The 23,551-nt window shown below is 52.2% G+C and overlaps 1 protein-coding gene across 1 annotated transcript; it reads right to left on the minus strand.

The window, feature by feature from the left end:
• Positions 1 to 9,181: 9,181 nt before the first annotated feature.
• On the minus strand, positions 9,182 to 16,280 carry Krt84 (keratin 84). The gene is made up of 9 exons (XM_052747529.1): positions 15,714 to 16,280; positions 14,409 to 14,617; positions 13,816 to 13,876; positions 13,117 to 13,212; positions 12,123 to 12,287; positions 11,878 to 12,003; positions 11,225 to 11,445; positions 10,796 to 10,827; positions 9,182 to 9,522 (listed from the first exon to the last, which is right to left on the minus strand). Exons 1-9 carry the CDS (start codon positions 16,278 to 16,280, stop codon positions 9,182 to 9,184), a joined length of 1,818 nt encoding a protein of 605 aa, XP_052603489.1.
• Between the last annotated feature and the right edge of the window lie 7,271 nt (positions 16,281 to 23,551).

The raw sequence follows: 23,551 nt of genomic DNA on the forward strand, positions 1-23,551 counted from the left end.
TTCACTCTTATAAAAACTTGGGGTGGAGCCTGGGGGTGGAGGGAGAGGCTGTTTGGGGGGAGCACAGGGGATGACTCCCAGGTCCTAGCCCTGTGCGGGGCCCTGCTGCCGGGGTCCAGGGTGTGTATTCCAGGGCTTGGATAGGAACATCATTGGCTATCTTTTGTGTAGACCTGGAGCTTGTGTTGAAGGCAAAGAGATTCCTGGGATGCAGCTGAGAGCTGGGGGGAGCATGCTTGAAAGCCCCCTTGAACCCTGGGGTGCCTCCACCCTCCTCTCTGCCGCTGTTTGAGTCAGGTTCACCTCCTGCTGTCCTTGAGGCTACAGGCAGTCTTTGTCCTGAGGGACCCACATTCAGTCCTAGGCTTCCCCCTCACCAACACATGCAAATGTGTATGCATACTCCCCTCCATCACCCAGAACTGGCCTGGGCACCAGAGCTCCTGAAGGCCTGGGTGTCCACCGTTTCAGAGCAGAGCACCTGGGCCTGGACAGGCAGGGACAGAACATGGGTACAAGCTGTTCAGGTGTGCAAGATTTGAGGTCTTGAGGTACAGGAAAGGATGGCTGTCTCTGCCCCCTGCCCTTGCAGCGCTGAACCCCCCTGGCAGGCTGCTCAGGGAAGTGGCCCCCACAAAACTCTGGTTGGATGGCCTGGGTAGAAGACAAAGGGGCAGGGAGGCCAAATCCTCAGTGCTGACCGGAGGTCGCACAGAGCAAGGGCCAGGTCAGTCTGGGACAGCTGTCCTGGAGAGACCTGGGCACCTTCTGTGTGGGAGGGAGAGGGAACCCACCGCTCCACACTGGTCTCTATCTCTCACCCCATCACGCTGCTGGGAACACCCAGGTCCCTGACCAGGCGCTGTCCCAGGTCAGGAGCTTTGAGGACAGGTGGGAACAGGCCCTCTCAGGGTTCACCCCTCACCTCGGTGCGTTGTCATTACACTGTACCCTTGTCTCTACCTCTAAGCCTTCTATGCAGTGACACCTTTGCCTGGAATGTTCCAGAGCAGCCGCCTCTTCCCGGAAGCCCTTGTGAACGACTCATTGGGAGAGAAGCTGTGATTTCTCTTCCTCTGCGCCTCATAAAATGCCTCTGTGGATGTCCCAGGTCACTCAGATCGTGTCCCTCTGTGGCCTCTCGTACCCAATGATGTCATTCATCCTGCCTTTTAGTCCAGTTAATCTCCTGGTCTGACATCTCTTAAGACCCCGCCCAGTGTTAGAACTTCTGCTCAAGACTCCATGACTGTCGCTTGATTTGAAATGCTTCTCAGTGGCCCTTTCTAGGAAGCCTTCAAAAGCTAACTGAATGAAAAAGGCCCCTGACTACCCTGGAGTCCCCAGCTTCTGGGACGCTCTCTGAGTCACCTGTAAGTCTACAGAGCACACACCTGTGTTCTTCGGAGGCCCAGTCACTCATACTTCCCTGCCCTGTTTGGCCCTCTTTGCCTTCTCTGTACCAAGGCTGGGTGCTCTGGGCCTGTCTGACCCTCCCCACACGAGGCCTCCCTGTCTCCCTTTCCTTTGGCTTTATCCTCTGGGTGTGGAATCCTCTGCTTGCAGGAAGCCTTCCTGGATTTATCAGAAGAAGGAGAGCACTTTTACTTCATTGGTCCTGCTCTGCTTGGCCCTGGAGGCACCTGCTGACTTCACCAGTTCTATACGTGTATCTGCCTGGCTGCCTTTTCATCCCAAGTATGATCTAGGGACTCTGGAGACATCTGGCTCACCCCAGGAATGGCTTTTTTTTTTTTAAACTTTGCTGGCCCACACTTTGACTATGATATCAAATCTGCACCAAATGCTCATGACTGGAGCAGCTCTTTAAGGGGATTCTTGCCCCCCTCACTCTTTCTTCAATGTTACAGATCTGGGCAGGTCTCAGAGACCCAGCACAGGAGAAACAGGGAGCAGCTGGAGGAGGAACCACCCCTCCTGGGATATCACAGGCTAGTCGTGCATCTGCTGGCTAAGCTCCCCCTGCCCTGTCCCCACTCCTTCCTTGTGGTTTTCCCTCCAGAAACTCCAAGAGACCCCATTCTCTCCCAAGCCGTCCTCAATGCTGTCCCCCCATTCCACAACCCATGTCCCTGGGTTCTCCCACCAGTGGCCTTGCTGGTCCTGCAGCTGCCCTGGTCAGAGCAGACACTCGGAGAGCAGAGCCTCTAGTCTCAGAACCGGGCCACACAAGTGCTTCTGACAGTTTTACTTTCTTTTTAGCAGTAGAAACATGTCCTAAATCTTAGGAAGAAGACGATAATATAACGCCTTGAAATCATTCCTGGGTTTCCATGGGAGATTGGTTCGGGAACCCCGAGGATAATAAAATCCAAAGACTTCAAGTCCCTTCTAGAAGATGGTGTAGGATTTGCTTAGAGACAACGCAATCATCTTGAGCACTTTCAGTCATGTTTGGGTTAACCTCGGTATCTGATACAATGTAAATGCTGAATAAATTGTCACACTGTAGTGTGTGGGAACAGGACAAGGAAAAGCCTGAAAAAAAGCAGGTGCAGTTTTCCCTGCTGGGTTCGGCTGAACCATGGACCCAGAAAACAGCTGTGTGTTACTTCTGTATTTAGCTAGAGAACAGACAAGCTGTGCCACTGGTCTCCCTGCTGCTGCCCCCAGGCCCCCAGTTCCCAGGGACCTACCCATCTTATGTTAGGTTGGATTATGTCACTTACCTGCTCTAATGTCCTGATGGCTCCTTATTGCATCCAGAGTCTGAAGAGTAGGTGCCTGTCCCTTTGCCTCCTCACATGTCTCTTTCCTTAGCTCTCAGTACCTAAAGTGGTCCTTGCACATGCCAGGCACGCTCCTGTCTCAGGACTTCTGCACAGCTGTCCTCTCTGCTCTTCTTATCCATAAGGCTTACTCCGTTTTTTTTTGGTGTGTGCAAAAACCTTTCTGATTCTTCTTTTTAAAATGGTAACCTGCCATTCTATCCTAGGGCTGCCTCCATCTGGCTTACCTTGCTCTGATTACTCTGTGCATGCCTGCGTGCGTGTGTGCATGCGTGCATGCGTGTGTGTGTGTGTGTGTGTGTGTGTGTGTGTGTGTGTGTGTGTGTGTTAGCACATCCCTAAGTGTGAGTTTGTGGAGGCCAGAGGCCAACTTCAGTTATCTTCCTCAACTGTTCTCCATCTTCTTTTTCTGAGACAGGATTTCTTCTTTCAATCCAGAGCTCTGCTTTGGCTAGGTCAGTGAGCACTGAAGATTTACCTGTCTCTGCCCCATTGCATTGGGGTTAGAGATGTTCATAACCACACCCTGGTTTTAAAATGGGTGTTGAAGATCCAAACTTAGGTCCTCATGTCCACATGGCAAGCACTTTACTCACTGAGGCATCTGCCCAACCCTTAGCTACTGAAAAAAATCTTTTAGCACTTAAAACCCTTCTGATGCACTGTATAATCCATGCATTCTACATATTTGCCATCGTGTGTTTCTTCCCTCACCCCAAGAGAAGCCCAATGGGGGCAGGCATTTTGTCTGTCATTGGTGGGTTCCTAGCACTTGCAACCACCCTGAGAATTTGGTAGGCGCTTGTGTGTTAGCCGACTGTATACGTGTACAAATGAATAGCTATCTCAAGTGTTAGAAGGTGGGCAGAAAAAATGCTACCTGTGTGCAACCCTAGACCCCCAGCCTGGTGGATCACTCCAAGTTTCAAAATATCTGGACTTAGAGGCTCCCTCTCACGGTTCTTTCTTACTCCAAGGTGGTGTGAGCACCCTTTGGAACAAAGACTGCCAAGGACACAGGACTTCGGAAATACAGCCACGTTAGGTTGGTGAGCATTGCAATTGGATTCTTATGCAAAGTTTTATTGATTAATATAACGTTTGGGACCTAAATACAACTTTGGTAGGGAAAAGGGGGTTTTCAAAGATGCTGAAATTGCCAGCCATCTGTCTGCCTTGGCTTCTCTAGCAAGCTCTCTGAAGCTCATGGCCAGCAGAGGGCAGCAAACGCCATCAGTTGGCCTGCCAGAAGCTTGGGGGATGGATAGGGAAGGCCTAGGAAGTGTCTAGAAGAGTTGCCCAGGATGCTGACACTTTGGGAGCAGGAAACTGCCTACAGATGCTGGTCTAGAAGTGTTTATATAGATTGGGCTAGCCTCAGACTTACTTCCTCAGCCTCCTAAACACTAAACACAGGGTTTTATCACTTCCATCCTCATCTCCTTTATCTTTCGGTTGTTATGGATAGCACGTCTGAGTCCATGGTCACCTCATCTGAGGAGACTATCTTTTTTGTTTTCAACAGCTGTGCATACTTCGAAGACTATAAAGGAAGCAAGACAGTCTCTTGCCTCTAGTCAGGTACTTCCTGTCACCCTTCCTTCATTCAGGCATTGCGCGGTTCCCTTCTGTCTCACTTCTCTTCACTGTGAAGAGCTCCCGAGCCTCTGCTCAGAGCTGATCTGCAGGGAACTCCTCTCACTTCTCACGGAGCACCCCTGCCTTTTTCCTCCTGCCTCTGCTCTGCAAGGAGGTGCTTGCTGGTGCAGCTCTGTGGTAGAGGGCTTGCCTAGCACACAGGAAGCTCCGGGTTCCAGCTCAGCACCACACACATAGAAACACAACCAAACAAAGAAGCACTTGAAGTTTGTTCCTACCCAGTCCTCAGCACCCGCAATGCGCCGCCCCATGTCTTCTGCGCTTCGGAGGAGAACTCTATGGTGACTTGAACTGTCACCCCCATGAGCAACGCACCACTAACGCGCCGCTTTCTCAGCTTAGCATTTCTCAGTCCTTTTCTCTTTGTTCTCTCTGGTGGATAATGACTATTACTCTGTCTCCTGAGTCTTGACTCTTTCCTCTGTTTTCGCTGTGACGTTCATCACTGTTTCTACTTTCCAAATATTCTACTTTTCATTTCTAAAATGTCTATTTGGTTTTGTCTCTTATCATTTGTTCTGTACTGCTGAGAACTCACTCTGTCTCTGTCTCTGTCTCTGTCTCATCTCTCTCTCTCTCTCTCTCTCTCTCTCTCTCTCTCTCTCTCTGTCTGTCTCCTCTCAGTCTCTGTCTCCCTTCCCTTCTCTCCACCCCCCCCCCGCCCCCTTTCTTACTTTATTAAGGATTGAACCAAGCAAACCCTTGAACACACTGGGCAAACACTCTACCCCTGATCTATGCCCCAGCCCCTTCTAAGCTTTCTTTTGTGAGGTAGGGTCTTCCTGCTAAGTTACTCAGTCTCTCCTTGAACTCACTCTGTAACCCAGGGAGGCCTTGTATTGAATTCGTGGTTTCCCTGCCTTGCCTTCTGAGTGCTGAGACTACAGGCCTGAACTACAAGACCCAACTTACCCTCTTACTCATTTCAGATGTGTTTCTCCTCACCGTGGAGAGCACGGTGATGGGAGTGTTTATGGTCTCTATGTGATAACCCTACAGCTGTATCATCAGTCGACTCTCCCTCCCCAGGAGAATTGCTCACGTTTTCTTGACTCCTTGTACATCAAAATAACTTTAGTACACACACACACACACGCATACGCACATGCACACGCACACGCACACTGAAGTTGGTGCTTTGTTGACTTAGGGTCCTGATATAATCCTTGTGTTCAAACTTGGTTTGCTTTGGTTTTAGTCAGTTTCAGGCTGCACGCTCCAGCCCTCCCTGGAGGGGTAGTGGTGCTCCTGGAGGGGTAGTGGTGCCATAGCCCTCCTCTCAGTTTCCCAAGGCTGTGCTGGCTGCTTTGTGGCTGTTCTGTGCCACAAAGGACTTTGCTAGAAATGTGGGTGGAGCTGTAAGTCTAACTCCAAACCTCCAAGCTCTTGGAATGTTGCTTTGCTGTTTCCCATGCCAGTGAAGTTCAAGGTGAGCCTTGGATGTGGGTGGACTCACACACAGGCATTTCCTTCTCCAGTTGTTCAGCTTGACCCCACCAGCCCTTCTCAGGAACCTCTTTTCCTGGTTCCTCATGCCAGAGCCACCAAATCTCTCGGTTTTCACCACAACCACGCTGCAAAGTCCTGACAAGCCCTCCAGGGCCCATCCCTCAAGCAAAGCCAGAGAGAGAGAGAGAGAGAGAGAGAGAGAGAGAGAGAGAGAGAGAGAGAGAGAACAGAGCATGGGCTTTGCTTCTGTATTTTCCAATTCACAAGAGTCCCTCTCCCTTTGCCTTTGGGTGGGAAGGTGAGCTTTGGGGGTGGGGGAAGAGAACAAACACTTGGTTGTTTCTTCTTCTTCTTCTTCTTCTTCTTCTTCTTCTTCTTCTTCTTCTTCTTCTTCTTCCTCCTCCTCCTCCTCCTCCTCCTCCTCCTCCTCCTCCTCCTCCTCCTCCTCCTCCTCCTCCTCCTACTTCTTTTTGCTTTTTTGAGACAGGGTTTCTCCGTGTAGTTTTGGTATCTGTCCTGGATCTGGCTCTGTAGACCAGGTTGGCCTGGAACTCACAGAGATCTGCCTGGCTCTGCCTCCCGTTGGGATTAAAGGTGTGTGCCACCACCACCTGCCCAGCACTTGATTGTTTCTCGAAGCCTTGCCTTCTGACACAATCTACCTCTTTTTGTTTACTTTTCAGAATACTCAAATAGTTGCCTTTGAATTATCTAGAGTGTTACATTGTATTTTATGGTTTTTAAAAAATCTCCTGCGCAATCTGGGATTGGATGCCAGGCCTTGCTTGTACAGAGAACACACTTCATCGCTGAGTTACATCTTCAGCTCCTGGGCTGCTCCATGGTGTCCCTCTGGCTACTCTCAGAGCACAGCCTCAAGGAAGGCAGAAGTAAAGCCCAGTTGGGAGTTGACTGTGGTTGTCCAGGCAAGAGAGCAGTTCCGGCATCAGTACCATACAGGGAAGGGGTGGCAGTTGAGCGGGGAGCTGCCAAGTCTTTCTGATGGAGTGAATATGGGGCTGGGAGAGAAAGAGAAAGCGGTTGAAGTTGACTGCAAAGACTTGGGCACAGCCAGCTGAACAGTGCCACTGCCACTAAGTACCACATTGCCGGGCACTGCAGGCACCTGGTGCTGTAGACACCACCTCTGCTGCAGGAACTCAGGCCTGGAGAAGCCGGACCAGAGCCTCTGAGAGAGCCAAGGGAAGGAATTCGTTCCACACCGCTGCGGTCCATTAATGTTTACTGAGGTGCCCATTGGCAAAGCTTGGTGCTGTGTCAGGCAGCCAAGTGAAAAGGGCCCAGATGAAGCTTTGAAGAACAGGTAGTTAGAGGTCAGTTTTAGAGCGGAGGCCATACATTGATCACGGACGTGGGGTGGTTGTGGGTCTGGCTAAGAGACACCAAGGACTTGTGGGGCAGCTTCCATGCTGCTGCATCTCAGGGTTGCATGTGACTCAGCACATAGACATGAGGTGGATGTGCAGGGGCTCCTGGAGCAGAGGACAGGGGTCTGCTAAGTCTTGAGTCTGAACAGGGTGACAGGGAGGTGCTCAGGCTGCTGGCCGGGTCCCGTGCTGACGGACTCTTGCCCTCCGCTGGCTGCTGCAGCTTGACCTCTAAGAGCATTCTACCCAGCTCTGGGCAGTCCCCCTACCTATCATGCTAGCTACAGTCTCTAGGCTTTTGCACATACTGTGGCCTCTCTTGGCACTCTCTGTCCCACTTAGATGGCTCATTCACCATCCTTCGCATCTTTGCTGGGTACCACATCCTTTAGAAAGCTAACGTGGCCCAAGTCTGTGTTGGTCTTCTCCGCTATGCACCGTGGCATCCATTTTGGTCTTAGCACAGCATTCAACCTCCCAAGTCCCAGCTGCGTATCTACCCTCCTCTGAAGACTAGACTGGAAGCTCCTTAAGAGCAAGGACTGAATTTTATTACCAATTATTTGCCAGGCATCATGCCTGGCACGGAACAGGCACTGGACAGATGTTTATTAAGTGGATGAGTGAAAATTGTCAGGTTGGAAGTAGGGTGCGGCTGAGGGAATGGCTGGGAGTGGAGGTATGTGGATAGATTCCGCAGGACCGGAATGGAGGTATGTGGATAGATTCCACAGGACCGGAATGCGGTGTTAAGGAGCTTGGGCTACTTCTGGTAGGCAATGGGAATCCGTTGAAGGCTTTAAGGAGGGCAGCTATGATTGGTTTTCTGTGTGAGAAAGACACACAGTAGCACTGTGGTGAGTAAGTTGGATGACGACAAGAGTGAGGGACAGAGAGACAGGATATCATTGTGGTCACCTCAGAGGGTTTAGTGGTGGGGTGGGAGCTGGTGAAAAAGGAAGGATTCAGTGTGGTCAGGAAGAGGGCACTCGGAGAAGAGTGGGCATGTTGGCTCTTGTTTTCAGAACCTCAACTCCTTGTCACCTCTGCCTTGCAGAACTGTGAGACCTGCCCTTTCTTTCCATGGGCCCAGGACACCAGCTCCTGCTCTGGCCACACTCTCATTAGAGTGGTTCCGGTAGGCCACCTTCTCAGTGTGATCCGGACGGACAGGCGGAGTTCTCGTAAAGTTAGCTTGGCAAGTTTATTGAAAACCCAGGAACACAAAGAATAGTACAAACAGGCACCCACCCACCCCCAGCCACCCCTCCTGGGGTTTGCAGGCACAAACCCTGCTGCAGCAACAGGGCACAGAGCTGGGCCTCATATCACCACAGGACAAGGCACATGGGGCTGAAAAGCCACCTCTCCATGTGCATTCCACCTACTCGGCAAACTCACATGTCGCAGATAAACCAACAACCAAGAGCGAAGTGGTGAGGAGAAGCCACTGGGAGAGACCCATCACGGGGACTTAGGGACCCCTGTGGTCACCAAGGACTGTGTCCTTTGGAGCCAGGGAAGGGAGAAAGAAGCCTCTTCTGCCAGGAAAGGGGAGAGGGAGGAACAAGAAGTGGCAGGCTCAGGATGCCTGCGGCCCCCAGGGATCTGTGCTCATGCTTCTCTGAACGGCCCCTTTCTCCCCACGTGCACTGGTCTCTGTAACTGTGCTGAAAACACATTTACTGTCGCTAAAGGCTGAGAAGGGGATCCGAAGGAAAGAATCTGGGAGTTTGGGAGAAGCGAGTGGCACGGGCTGTGGGTAGTGCGTCACCACAACGAAAAGTCCTTCAAGAGGACACGGGCTAGGGCTGTGTACTGGCAGGAAGAGTGGCTGGAGATCCCTTGGAACCAGAGTCTATGCACCTCAGGGGAGAGAAGCAGGGGATGCTCAGTTGGTTCTTCTGCAGGCAGTGACCATCTGGGGCCAGGTGCTTAGTACCTGGTCCTACGAGAGGTCGTGGTGGATGAGAAGCGGACGCTGGAGCTGCGGTGGCCACGGCCACCGCTGCAGCTGCTGAAACCACCCTCAGTGGGCAGGGGGCAGGGGATGCTGGGGGCACAGGCATCACCCACCAGCACTGAGCCTCCTCTGGTCCCAGAGCTCAGCAGGTCCCCACCAGCCCTCAGGCTTGAGGAAGTCAGAACCCCTCCAGTGGTACGGATGCTGCTGCTGCTGCTGCTGGAGAAGGCGACTCCACCATTGCGGGAGAGGCTAGATCCAGAGACCACGGACTCGGGGCCACACAGCACACCTCCTCGAGAGCTGCTCACGGCTGTGGAGAAGAAAGGAAAGCGGTGTTGACTCTCGTCTGAGTGGCTCGAAGACCGAGACTACATGAAAAGCAGCCGTCTGGATGGGAGCAGGAGGATGCTGCCTGAACCCCTGGGCCTTTGCCCGCAGATTGACTGCCATTAATGTCTACAAACTACTGTTTATCTGTGTCCCGTGTCAGGTGGACTTGAGAGGCCAAGAGAGATGTGTCATCCAGGGAGCCGTGGCCTTCATAGAACCACAGGGCGGTTTCTCTGTGGGTATATTGTGCCTCTTGCTTGTTCCCGTGTATCTGCCAGACGAGAAATCCTGCCAGCACCATTTCCTGGCCAGCCATTTCTGCCCCCACTGTTGACTCTGCTCTGTAGCCCCACTGGGCTCCGTTGGACACAGCCCCTGCCTCAGGACTGGAATCCAGCTAAGCCCTGCCTAAAGCAGCCCTGCCTGGAGGCCTGACACTCTCTTCTCGGTTTTTGCATCAGGGTCTGCGCTGCCCCCCACCCCCACCCCCGCCATGACCTCTGGGCTTGGCTTTCTGCAGAGGAGCATTGCTGCGCCCTTGCCTTCCAGCAAGTCAGGGCTCTTCTCTGAGAGAAAAGCTGGTGTGCTCTGTCTGCCGCCCGCCCCCCGCAGGTGTCCTTCCGGGATTAGCATGGCCCTGGCTAGTACTCCCCTTCTCAGGAAGACTGGCGTTCCACAGAGCAGGGACTCTCCCTGCTCTGCAGGGCCAGCGCAGTAGCACACTTGCTTTGGGGACAGACCATCCTCGCTTTAGAAGCAACAGGAGCAACAGGAGGTTGGGGGAGAGGGGACAGCTTCCATTGAGCATGGCCCCATCCCTTCGACCCTTTGACACAGCCTTCCCATTCCTTCTAAGGCTCTGTGATGGTGAAAGTCAAAGGTCTCTTTCCAGGAAGCGTTTCCCACTTAAACCACTGTCTACTCTTTGCTCCCAGAGCCTCTGCTGAGGACATGCTCCCAGTCCAGGGACCCTGATGGTCTGCTCCCCTGACTGTCTTGGCCAGACCAGCTATCTCAGGAGCTTCCTTAAGAAATGGTCCGAATAGCCGGGCGGTGGTGGCGCACGCCTTTAATCCCAGCACTCGGGAGGCAGAGCCAGGCGGATCTCTGTGAGTTCGAGGCCAGCCTGGTCTCCAAAGCGAGTTCCAGGAAAGGCGCAAAGCTACACAGAGAAACCCTGTCTCGAAAAACCAAAAAAAAAAAAAAAAAAAAAAAAAAAAAAGAAATGGTCCGAAAAAAGGCTAGATACTTACATATGTTTACTGGCCCAACACCTTCACAGATCCTGCAGAGAGAAAGAAACGAGAGAATTCACATGAGCTATGAACCTGCTTCTTGTCTGGGTAATAGCCGGCTGGTGAGTCTCACCTCCAACTGTTAGCGCATTTTGAAATACACCATGTTTCTAGGGATTGCTTCTAAATTGTTGAACTAAACTATTTGATGATCTATTATTATTTTAACCAATTAATCAGCCAGACAAAATACCTATGACCTGGTGCAGCTCGCTTGTAAGCACATTTGACAGCACAGAGCACCTTCTTAATCCTGTGTCAAGGGCAACCGACTAATATTTTGGGAAAATGTATTGTTCTCTCTAGAGATTGCTCATTCCATGTTTCTTCACCTGGCTCTCTTCCCTTACTTGGATAATGTCTGACCTCACTCCTTCCTGCTCTCACCGGATTTCCTCGCCTTCCAGCAGCTGCCTGTAGGTGGCGATCTCGATGTCCAGCCCCAGCTTGGCATTCATGAGCTCCTGGTACTCGCGCAGCTGCCGGGCCATGTCCTGCTTGGCCTGCTGCAGGGCGCCCTCCAGATCTGCCAGCTTGCACTTGGCGTCATTGAGGGCCGCTTCGCCCTGCTGCTCTGCCTCAGCCACGGCAGCCTCCAGCTTGGAACACTGTAGGGAAGGGAGTCTGCATGTGGGCTTTGCTGGGGACCCGGGGTTCCCCGGTGGGCTTGGCAACACCGCCCTTATGGATAGGGTGAAACATAGTGCCAGGCCTGCATTGGAGCTCTAGGGGGCTGCTTTTCCAGGGATGGTGATTGTGGTCAGCAGGGGTGGAGTACTACTTCTCTCTACTCTCCATCCCCACTGGGTTTCCACTGCCTGGAGACAGACCCAAGGATTCCAGAGTCTTCTATTCCTTCTACCTCCCCTACCCAGGCCTTCCTTCTGGTCCATATCTCTCTTCTCCTGGAAGTTTTTCTGTACAGCCCTCTGGTTTGTGTCAAGGTCTTGGTAGGTCTTTATCTCACCAGACTCGGGGCTTCTCAAAGCCAGGGACCCTGCCTCTCCCTCTCTGTAGCTTTCTCTTCTTCCCTTTCCCACCTGGGCCTTGGAATGCTCGATCTCTGTCTTCAGCCTCTGGATCAGCCGGGTCAGCTCATTGATCTCATCCCGTGTGTTCCGTAGATTGTCACAGTGTTGGCCAGCTGTCACCCGCATCTCCTCATACTGGGGGCAGAATGCAGTGTTTTGACCACACGCAGTCTGGGTTGAAGACCTCAGACCCCAGTCATCGCCCCAGGGCACCCGCCCCCCTCCCCTAGTCTCCCGTTGCCTCGGTCTGGTACCTTGGTCTGGTACCAGGCCTCAACATCAGCGCGGCTGCGCCTCGCCACCTCCTCATACTGGGCCTTGACGTCAGCTATGATCCCGTCCAGGTTCAGGTCCCGGCTGTTGTCCATCTTCACAATGACAGATGTCTCTGAGATGTGTGACTGCAGCAACTGGATTTCCTGCATTGGAGAAGCAGCAAGGCAGAGGGGCTCAATGGCCCATCAGCAGCTGGGACTCTGTCATAGGGCCCCCTGTGAATCAGACACAGGGAGCATTGCTTCTTGCTTTATGACATTGCAGGAAGACTCCCCTCCCCCACCCAGCCTGGAGCTCAGAAAAAAAGGCATGCTTGAGAAGCAATTGAGTCTGACTTTAGAACCCTTGCCATATGCTTAGAGCATGCCTCCAGTTGCTTGCTCTGGCTCAGGTGACTGTCTAAACCAGGGGACCTCAGGTGACCAACGACAGCTGTAGATAAACAGTTCACATATATCTACTCACGAGGTGGCCAGGCTGGTCCACTGAGGGGTAGCAATATTTTAAAATATAGCAGAGCCTAGAGAGTCCTAGGTGCAGAATCTTCAGAGAACCAGGGTCTCCACCCTGGTGAGACCTTCCCCTGCAGCTCTGACTGACTCCTCTTCAGCCTACACAGGCTGCTTGGAAGCAAATAGCATTGGTTTGGCTAGTTAAACCAGGTGCCCTTCTTTTCTTCTGGCAAATCATTTTGCCAGGCATTCTAAAACCCAGCCTTTAGCTTGGCCAATGAAGGTTTGGATCACAGATGATAGGAGGTCATTGTCAGGTCTAACGTGGCTGTGGAGATGCCCTGTGAAGTCCCTGGCCTTCCTCATCCCCAGACAGGGTGACAGAGAGCACACAGGTCTGAGTGGGGGTGGAACTGGATGTATGAAACCAGCATCCAGAAACCTGAAGGCCTGACTCAGCCCCCAGGGCGTGCAGGATGAGCAGTCTCAGCCTTGAATGCCTAGAGAAGAAGGGCCTCACCTCCAGGTACAGAGCCTTCAGGAATTCAATTTCCTGGGCCAGGGCGTCCACATTGGCTTCCAGATCTGATTTATTCAGGAAAGCTGTGTCTACATCCTGCATAGAAAAGAGGGATGAGCTCACTGCCTTTGCTGTTCACCCCTCCTACCTAGAGGTCCAGAGATGGGCAGGGGGATCCCTCAGTTCCTACTGGGACGGTCCCTCTTCCCCTATTGCAGTGTGGAAACCCATGTGAGCTGGACCTTATTCGGTGCTTACTGAAAAGCAAAGGAAAAGGGGCCGCAGAGATGACATGAAGCCTGAAGACCTGAGTTCAATCCTTGGGTCCCACATGGTGGGAGGAGAGAACTAACCCTCTCCAGTTGTCCACACATACACCATGGTATACATGCGCCCTTCCTGTGCACACCAAAGACATGGACTTTTTTTTTTTTTTAGATAAAAGTAAAGAAAACCTTGGTAATTTAAGACACTTAAGAGTCTATCTTTTTCAAACTCATAGCACCCAAACTCAAATAATCTGTGGTCCAATCAGAACTTTGAAGGGAACCTGATGTGGTCTTTGGGGTTCTGCTGTTTGGGTGAGCCGTTTCAGCCACCACAGGGCTGCCTGAGAAGTTGCTGGGGCTGGCGGCTGGGGTTCTGGAGAACATGGTGCCTCCACATAGAACTTTCCTTGGACTCCTTGCTATGCCTTACCTTCTTCAGAGCTACAAACTCATTCTCGGCGTTGGCTCGGCATCCCACCTCCTCTTCATACCTGGGAGCATGGAGATGAAGAGGGTAAGCTCTCACTTGAGTTACCCCCAAGCCCTCACTAATCCCTCAACATGATCCTGGTTTATTGAGGAACACGGTTCTCTATTGCTACCCACAGATTAGCATAGCTCAGTCCCCTCTAAGCTAATAACCCTCCAAATCCTTTACTTTCTCAGCTTGGATTTAGGGTCTGAAAATCTGGACTGTTCCCACACTTCTCTGTGAGAAACGACTCAGGGGCATTGCAACTGAGCGCAGAGGACGTAGGACCTGACACAATGCTGATTGTGGGTACTCCTTTCAAAACTAAAGACTTCTCAATTTATTCATTCCTACTGGCAGTGCTAAGGACAAGCGCCTCCCCCTCACTCCTTTTTCCTCACTGAGGGCCTCTTTATCCCACTTCTCACATTACTGTCCCCCAGTCATCCTGGAGGTAGGTTTCATAGATAATAACACTCCTATCTCATCTGCATTGGCCTGCTGCTTCTGGAAATATGGGGCCCAGGTGTGGGCAGCCCGGGTTTACTCACTTCTTCTTGAAGCCCTCAAGGACGTCCTGCATGTGGTTCCTCTCAGCCTGCAGCCGAGCCTGGTCACCGACTAGTACATCCAGCTGCCTCCTCAGGCTGGTAATATAGTTATCGAAGAGAGGGTCCAGGTTGCTCCGGGCACATTTCTGATCTTGGAGGAAGCTCCACTTGGTCTCTAGGAGTTTATTCTGTTGCTCCAGGAACCTCACCTACATCCAGGAGGCAAAGGCAACACATTAAAGGGCTTGACGGTGCAGTCACGTCGGCCAGTTCTTCAGGTGGCCAGTGAAGACCCTGCCGTGTATTGTTCGTGCTCTCCCTGCGGCCATCATGCCTCTAACTCATCAGAAGCTGGGAAGGCAGGGCCATGACCCTCTCTCACACCCAGCGAGGCTTTGCTGCTAACAAAGACATTTCAGCATCATTGCTCCCTTCCACACGGGGAAGTTTGAAGGATGGGGACTCTGCTGGGCTTGCCTGTGTCTGAGAGTAGATATCAGCCATCCCCAGCAGAGTACACAGAGCAGTGGCAGTACATTGGGGGTCACTGTGGTACTCAGAGGTGGCTACCTGGGACTGCGCACCATGTCCAGCGTCTCTGATATTCTATCAGCCGAGCTCCTTAGCTCCAAGGCAAAATGAGTTCACAGAGATTCTTTCCCAGAGACCAAGCCTCATCTCCGTGTGGACACGGCCAACTGGGTAACCGCTTTTGGAATATTCACACCATTATCTCTCTGTATCAGCTATTGGTGGCCATCTGTATTTCCCTCAATCTCAACCACATCTTGGTAGCCTATGTTGGGTGTATGAATTCTTTGTCTTTTACATGAAAATCACTCTGCTCTCTTCTCTCTCCTGAGGCTGAATGACTGGGGCCACCTGTCTCAGGAACTATGAAAATCTCCTTTGGAAACACCATGATCTTAAAGGATGAAATATTTTAAGCATGAGTCAATCAAACACCTGGCTGAAGTCTCCACCTGTGTAGGAGACATTTCTAAGCAACCAAGAAACAGGGCTTGGTTTGCCCGTATGCCCGCAGATTTGGCTGGATCATCTTCCTTTTCTCCAGAAACTGTGGCCAGCGTCTTAGTATGTCTTACCATGCAGCTGTTCCTCTGGTTTGTCTGTTTTCAGTGCAGAACAATCTGCAAGTCATCCATCCCTCAATGCCTCTGGCAGATGCCTTAATTACTTGGGTCAAAGCAATGGCTCAAACCCTGGTCGGCTCTTTTGACATGGAAGAGCACCCTAGGACCCTTTACTCTCAGTGCCTATCCCAGGAGTCAGCCAGCAAGGTACCTTGTCGATGAAGGAGGCAAACTTGTTGTTGAGGCACTTGATCTGTTCCTTCTCATCTTTCTTCACCCTCTGGGCATTGGGGTCGATCTCCAGGTTGAGGGGCGTCAGCAGGCTCTGGTTAACTGTCACAGCTGTGATACAGGGGGCTGATGGACCTCCAATCCCTCCAACTCTGTAGCCAAAGCCAGGACCGCCAAGGCCAGGGCCGCCGAAACCATAGCCAAGGCCACTGCCGGCTCCAAACCCCAGGCAAACACCACTGCTGGCCCTAAAGCCTAGACCAACTCCATTCCCATCACCAGAGCCAAAGGCCATCCCATGGCCAGCTCCAAAGCCAACTCCATAGCGGATAGGACGGGAGCACCCAACTGCTATCCGAGGTGAGGATGATCCAAAGTTGATGACGCTCCGGCTACCAAAGCCACCCAAGCCACAGAAGCCAGACCCGCTCCGGCAGGAGACAGAGCTGGCCCGGAAGCGGTTCAGATTCTGAGGCGCCATTGCTGAGCAAGAACTGAAACTGCCCACCCGACGACCAGAGCTGACTCGGTAGGAGCGGCAAGACATGGTGGCTTTGTGGATGACAGCTGAGGAGCACTGTGGGATGGGGTGAGCTGGAGCTGGGAGTCTCTGTGAGGCTAGTGGATCCCTCACCCCTTTTATGTGTGTGTGGACATGAGGATTGGCCTCATAAAAACGAAAAAAGCCATTTAAAGGCATTTATGAGCTTGGGTAGTTAGCAGAAACTCTTCATGTCTGCAACGTCCTTCACAGTGAACTAATTCAGGCACACCTAGTCTCATCAGGATGTGGGCTGGAGCAGGCAACCTATAAACATTAAAAACATATAAACACATAAACATTATAGTCTTATTTTCCCTATAAGTCCACCACAATTGCCATTATGGGGACATTAATTTGCTTTGCTCATAAATCCAAAGGCTTTTTTCCCCACTCTAAGTGTGGCTAACCACCAGAGAGTTAGAATACTAACAGTTCCAGCCAGAGGCTCTGGAGGAATGTGGATATCCAGAGCTAATTCTCTCAAGGCAGGAGGGGCTGTGTATAGGAGACAGGGTATACACAGCTCCAAGGAAGAAATCCTGCAGAGAGAAAACAGCTTGATGCTTCTCTGCAGATAGACTCAATGCTCAGAGGCCCTTTGCAGGTCCTATCTACTCTTCATGGTTGGGCTGTTTACAGGGGCTGATGGGGACACATTTCTGATTTGAGACTCTCAGAAGACCTTTATTCTTCATTGTCTATGTTGTCCCAGATAGTGTGTGTCAAGTTATCCACGTGACTTGGAGCCTCCACCTTCAACCCTCAGGTGTATCCTGGAACTGAGTTACAGCCCTATCCTCACAGGTTCCCTGAATCATTCATAATTCTCTGGTTGGATTACAGAGACAAGGCTGTAAGCACCAGGATACAAAATGAAGGCTCCTAAGCCAGTGGACATGATCACAGTTGGCAATATTATAGATATTCAGGACTCCAAGCTCCTGCTCGCCTTTTACATTCTAGTGCATGGCCTTGTTTTATGCTTGGGGACACATATGTTTGCTTGAACGCTTGGGGCATATTTATTATAGGTATACATATTGATATGCGTATGTATCATATATATGTATGGTATATATATGTGCATCATTGCTTTTTCTATGAGAAACTTACTCAGGCAAGCATTATTTTTTTTTCTGTCAGCTGTTTGTCTAAAGCGGGAGAAGGAAATAAACAATGGGAGAAAGCTTCCAGTAAAGATCACCAGCGGCCTCTGTTGCTGACCCCGTGGTCTGCTCAGCCCTCACTCCCCTTGACCCATCAGCAGTGCCTTGACACAATCTGCACACTTTACCTTCCAAACACGGCCTTCTTTTCCCTCCAGACACTGTGTTCTCCCATGGGAGACTCGGCGCTTTAAATACTCTGCCTGTCAGTGAGCACCCTGCACTCTGTGTCCTCTTTAAGATTTATTTCATTTTTAATATGTACCTGTGTGTGGAAGGTGTGTGCGTGGACAGGGACCCAGGAAGGTTGGAAGAGGATGTTGGATCCCTTGGAGCTGGAGTTATAATGAGTTTTGAGCTCAGTGCGGGTGGTAGGGATGGAACTTCGGTCTTCTGGACGAGCAGTGCATACTCTGAACCACTGTGCCATCTCTCTGGATCCCCAAGCATGTATTTTAATCAATATCCACATTTAGATATCAAATAGGCACCTCAAGCAGTGCATCCCGAACTTCCCGTAAGTCTTTCTGATTCATGTTTCTTCCTTGCCAGGCTCACTGTCTCTGCAATAGCTCACGTGATAAGTCATTCTTTTCTCTGTGTTTCAGCATTTCACTCCATCCACCACACACCTACCTTCACAAGATCTGGACCCCACATGCGTCTTACTGTACCATGCTGCCCTGGCAGCTGGAGCCCATTGCTTACTCCTCCTCATTGGGTCTACTGACTCACGCTCGCTGGGAGGTCTCTGGCTTTTATCTCTTCAGACCATTCTCAACACCATGGTCAAGGGGTTCTTCAAAGACCTGTTCAGGCAAGCCATGTCTTGCTGAGGACCTTCAGAGCCAGTGCCTCTCTGCAGTGACTCTGCCGTCCTTTGCTGACCGTACTTGCCTCCACTGCCCCATTGCCCACACTGCCCCAGCCTCTCCAGCTTGTCTACCACTCAGGAGGGGCTCTCCTGCTGCAGACATTTCGCTTGCTGTTTCTGGGTTTGTTGGTTCGTTTACAAGCCAAGGTTTCTCTGTGTAGCCCTGGGTGTGCTGGAACTCACTCTGTAGACCAGGCTGGCCTTGAACTCAGAGATCAGCCTGCCTCTGCCTCCTGAGTGCTGGAGCCACCACACCTGGGCTTTCACTTGCTGTTTTTACCACTCAGGCTGTTTAACCTCTAACAGTTCTGTCAACTCTCTCAGGTCTTTGTTCATATGCCCCTTTCTCACCCGCTGTTGGGGTTCCCTCTCCTCCTCAGCTGCTTCCTCCTCTCCCACCTGAGGCACTCTCTTGCATAGGCTTGTCTTCCGTCATGTCTCTGCCCTGGAGGGAGAGCTAGCTCTAGGAAGCGACACTGTGACGTGTCTCCCGCACTGGATGCTGGGAGGGTATAGGTAGGCATGTTGTTGGGTTTTGTTGAATGAGTAAATGCATTTCAAGGGTTAAAAGCAGAAAGAGAAAGCAGAGAAAGGAGAGGGGGAACATTTGGGCACTTGGCTGTGCAGGTATTTTAGAAGAGGAGCCTCTGGGCACCAGTGTGGACAGATGTGGCCCTGGAGACAGCAGGGGCACAGAAATGTGAGTGCTCACAGGACGGATCCAGATGTTTCTCCAGCTTTTGGCTCTTGGAGTTTGAGTTTGCCTGCTTGGAGGAAAGGGATCGGCACGTCTCTAGGGCCAGGCAAAGAGGAGAATGGGAAGGGGACAAGAGAACCCCAGTGGAGGTGGTCTGGGAGGAGCCAGAGGGGTGGCAAGAAGGACAGCAGGGAGGGAGGAAGGCTCGAGTCAGATGGGGATCAGGTGGCCTGGGTTTATCTCACTTTCACCACTCCGCAGCAGTGTGGCCTTGCACAGTGCATTCTGACTCCGCAGCAGTGTGGCCTTGCACAGTGTGTTCTGACTCCGGAGCAGTGTGGTCTTGCACAGTGTGTTCTGACTCCGCAGCAGTGTGGCCTTGCACAGTGCGTTCTGACTCCGCAGCAGTGTGGCCTTGCACAGTGCGTTCTGGGGCAGGCAGGGGCAGTAACAGAAGTGCTTGTGTGCAGAGAACTAAAAAACGGTGACACTACCAATTAAAAACCCCTGCTTCAATGCTTCCACACCTTCACCCTTCTAAACAGTGTTGGTAGTCAACAGCACCCTGGTCCACGGTTTGCCAGTGACCTCCAGGGGCCTGGGTAGCCTGTCTGAGTTCAGTTTCCTCATACTCGCTCTTGGTGTCAGCCCTCTGGCTTAATCCTCCCTCTACTTCTGAGCAACCCCCACCCCTGCTTCTGTACTGTACCCCACATTCCCATGGCAAGATGCCGGTCGCCCCATTAGGCATTCCCGGGCCTCCTTGCACACTGCGCAGGAAGGTGGGAGGGAGTGACCGGGGCCAGTCAAGCATAGCCCTGTCACCATCAGCACTTTATAGTTCTGGGACGTTATTTCGCCAGATGATGCATAAGACAGTTCTGAGTGGTGTTCTCGGGGAGGGGTGTGTGTGTGTGTGTGTGTGTGTGTGTGTGTGTGTGTGTGTGTGTATGTGTGTGTGGAGGCGGAAGGAGGAGTCGCCCTGACAGCTCTGGGCTGGAGGTTTTGCTGCTGCGACAGTTTCTTTTGTCAGGAAGCCTGGGTGTGATCCCAGAGACCTGCCTCTCCTCAGCGGTGTGACTGAGCCCCCACTGCTGGGTCATCATGATGCTATCTGCGGCATGGGAGGAGAGGGGAATCCCCTCCTAGCTAGCCAAGCAAGGTCCAGGAACCCTGGGTAGGCCCGGCTGGGTCTGTGGGTGTGTGTGGGAAGGGCGGGAGGGGAAAGCCCAGATGCTGAGGAAGCTTTGCCGAACTCCACCTTCTTCAAAGTGCTTCCTGTTCGCCTGGGCATGAGTTTGTGCTGCTCTGGCTGGGAGGCTCTCATGTTGAGGCCTGCTCCTGCCAGGAAAGCAAGATCTGGAGTCGTGTCTCCCCCACCCCCATTCCCCCTGCAGAAAGCAGCTGGGTGGCTTGGAGGTGGAAGTCCGTTGTCCAGCATGTTCCAGTCTGTGCCTTCTCAGACTGAGGACCCACAGGTTTACCCTAGGGGAGATAAAGTGTCCCCTTATATTGGGCAACGTCCCCTACTACCAGAGCGATACATTTTTTTTTTCAGGTTGGATTCAAATTTCTTGCCTACTCAGCATAACCTGCCCAGAGTGAAAATGTTGCTCCTGGCAGGTGTGGCGCTCAGATGGCTTAGCTGCACCGTGTTTTCAGTGTGTGTGTGCTGACCGTAGTCACGCTGGCGTGACACCGGCGCTTGATTCTGGTGACCCAGCTTCCCTTCCTCTCCCCTCCTGCCCTCTCCCCTTCCCTCCCCTCCCTTACCCTCTCTTTCCCATCCTTTCTTCCCCCTCCTCCCCTCCTCTCCTCTCCCCCTTCTCTCCTCTTCTCTCCTTCCCCCCACCCTGTACTGAGGGTCGAACACAGGGCCTTGTGCATGTTAGGCAAGTGCTCTACCACTGAGCTATATTCCCACTCCGCATTCCATACTAAGTTGCCCGGGCTGGTTTAGAACTCTCTGTATTCCACGCAAGCCTTGACTTTGCAATCCTCCTGACACAGTCTCCAGAGTCACATCACCATTTTTGAAGCCCTTGTCCCAACCCAAGCTCCTGGGTTTCCCTCTGAATCCTTGGTGACCTTAGTTGAAGAGAGGCAGCAGTGAGTGAGCTTGGGCCTCAGAGGTGATGGCATGAGGAAGGGCCACTGGGACAGGAGCAGAGGGTTCTGGGAACAGGAGCAGGAAGCACTTGACAGCCGGGACAGGGAGAGGGACCCGTGCTTGTGAGACACTCAGGAAGGCAGACACAGGAATAAAGAGCTCACTTCCGGATCCTCCCACTCCCTCAGGGCTCTGGAGACTGTTCCCCACCTGTCTTTACTGGGGCCCTCAGTGAGGAGCTAGGATTACAGACTCTTTCCACCCAGCAGGACTGGCGAGTCCTCTTGTTTCCCAGCACCCAGTGGGGCTGCTCAGAAAGGAGGCGTTTCTGAGCAGAGAGGAACAAGGTCACCACCAGGAGGCACTTGGTCCCTGCCTTGAGTCACCGCTCAACAGGAAGGGAGAATGGGTTACCGCAAGACAGCACAAAGTGCGGGAATCTCTGGACTCTGGAGAAGATGTGCTGAGTCCAGGCCTGAACTGGGGTGTCCACAGCTGGTATGGCTCTTAGGGGCCAAAGCCTCCAAGGGGCTGGCTGCTGACTCCAGGCCAGAGCGTTCCTGTTTCCAGAGCCCCAGCTTACTAGCCAGCAGGGAGCTTGGCAGGCACAGGGCAGGAGCAGAGATGGAGGTTCTCCCTCAGGATGTGGAGGGCTGTGAAGGGCGAGCCCCAGATCCCAGCTGCCGAGCCTCCCACTGGGGGCTTCTCTCCCTCCACAGTCCTGCAGGCCTTTGAGGCTTCCCTGCCACTGGCTGCTCTTCCTGGAGAGCTTTAGGTCCTGTGGACTAAAGTGAGACCTTCAGTTCCATCTCCCATGCCTCCCACCACCCCAGCTATAATCAGTGCTCCTGGTCTACATACCCATGGAGCTGCCCTTGAGAGCACCAGAGTTTAATGCACAGCACCACACAACATGCTTATTTTAGGGGATTTGGCAAAGTTTCTATCTACTCACAGATGTTGGCAACTGTCATTACTATTATGGAACTCCAGGGTTTCTGTCACATTCTGGTCTGGCTGTCTCTGTAAGCCTCTCTATCTGGCTTTCAGCACAATCACTAGCTTGTCTTGAGCATTATTTATGGCTCCATAGTGTGGCCCAGAGTTCTTGGGGGCTAACAGGGCCTCTTCACCATCTCAGTAACATGGTCCTCTCGCTCACAGCTCTGCATAAGACACAGGCTCTGTGTGTGGCTGTGGGAAGGAAGAGGCTCATTCTGACTCCAGCAGGGGGCGCCACAAGGGACAGAAAGACCTTGAGGAGGGGTGAACTCTGGGATCAACATGGCCAGCAGGGGAGGGAACTAGGGGCCTCATGGAGCACGGAACTGCTAGCATCCAGTCTGGTCTCCAGGTCCTGAGCCTCTCTAAATGAGGAGAAGTTGGAGAAGTGTCCTGATCCTCCCCCAGTCCAGCTGTCACTCATTTCTAAAGCTTTCCCCAGGTGGGAGCTGCCAAGGTCATGGAATGATGCAGAGGGGAAAGAACCAAGGGCTTGGGAGACACTAAGTCTTGACATGATGGGGTCCTGTGGGTCTCCTTTAGATTGTGTGTGGGGATCCACAGAATGGGGAGGCCTGTATGCAAATGCATGTGCTGCTCCTAACATGGAGAGGGGCTTGCAAATGTGTAATGTACAAGTTTTAGCTATGAATTGTATGATGTCATATTTACTCCTTCGGCCACGTGCATATTATGTATACAGGGTTTTCCCACAAGTGTACCTCCTTCATTTCTACTCCTAAACCGCAGTCCTTAAAGGCTGCTCCTGAGGCCCCCTCAGCCTTACCATGACGCCACACAGAGCAGGGGACATTTTGATTCCTAGCGCATGAACAGAGTCAGTTTATTCGAAACAGTCATCTCAGAACTCCAGATGGGCAGGCTTCATAGGTCAGCCTAGGCTCTCCTCTCTCCCTTAGATCCTAAACAAGCCTCTCCGTGACTGGGGTAGCTGCCCGCCACTGTATGGGTGAACCCCATGTTCCTATTTGAACCAAGGCCCAAAGCTAGAGGGACTGAATGAGAAGGGGCAGGAAGTGGTAGCTATGTACAGAGGTGGGCAGAGCTGGGGCTCAGGTGCACTAACCAAGGCCAGCTCTTCACTGTCTGTCTGAGCAGCAAGTACGCCATGGGCTGTCACCTTTGTTCTGAGTGTGTCTCACTGGCAATGAAAGCTATACATATTTTGGGCCCAACATACTACCCAAAGATCATTCTTGAGCCTCAGTACCGGGAAGACACCAGCAGCGTCTAGTGACCCAGGAGCTCTAATTCTGGACCTTGGTTTTGGAATTCAAAATGGGATTTGGGGAAATCTCCTTTTTTAAATTTTTAGAGTAGTGCATGCTTCAGATGGGTGCGGTCAGTTCGATTTTCTTAGGTCTCTGAGAGCCCGAGGGAAGGGAGATAGGAGGCTTGGGCAGG

Source organism: Peromyscus californicus, unplaced genomic scaffold, assembly GCF_007827085.1.
Source record: "Peromyscus californicus insignis strain IS unplaced genomic scaffold, ASM782708v3 Scaffold_20__1_contigs__length_68692818, whole genome shotgun sequence".
NCBI classification, from domain to species: Eukaryota; Metazoa; Chordata; class Mammalia; order Rodentia; family Cricetidae; genus Peromyscus; species Peromyscus californicus.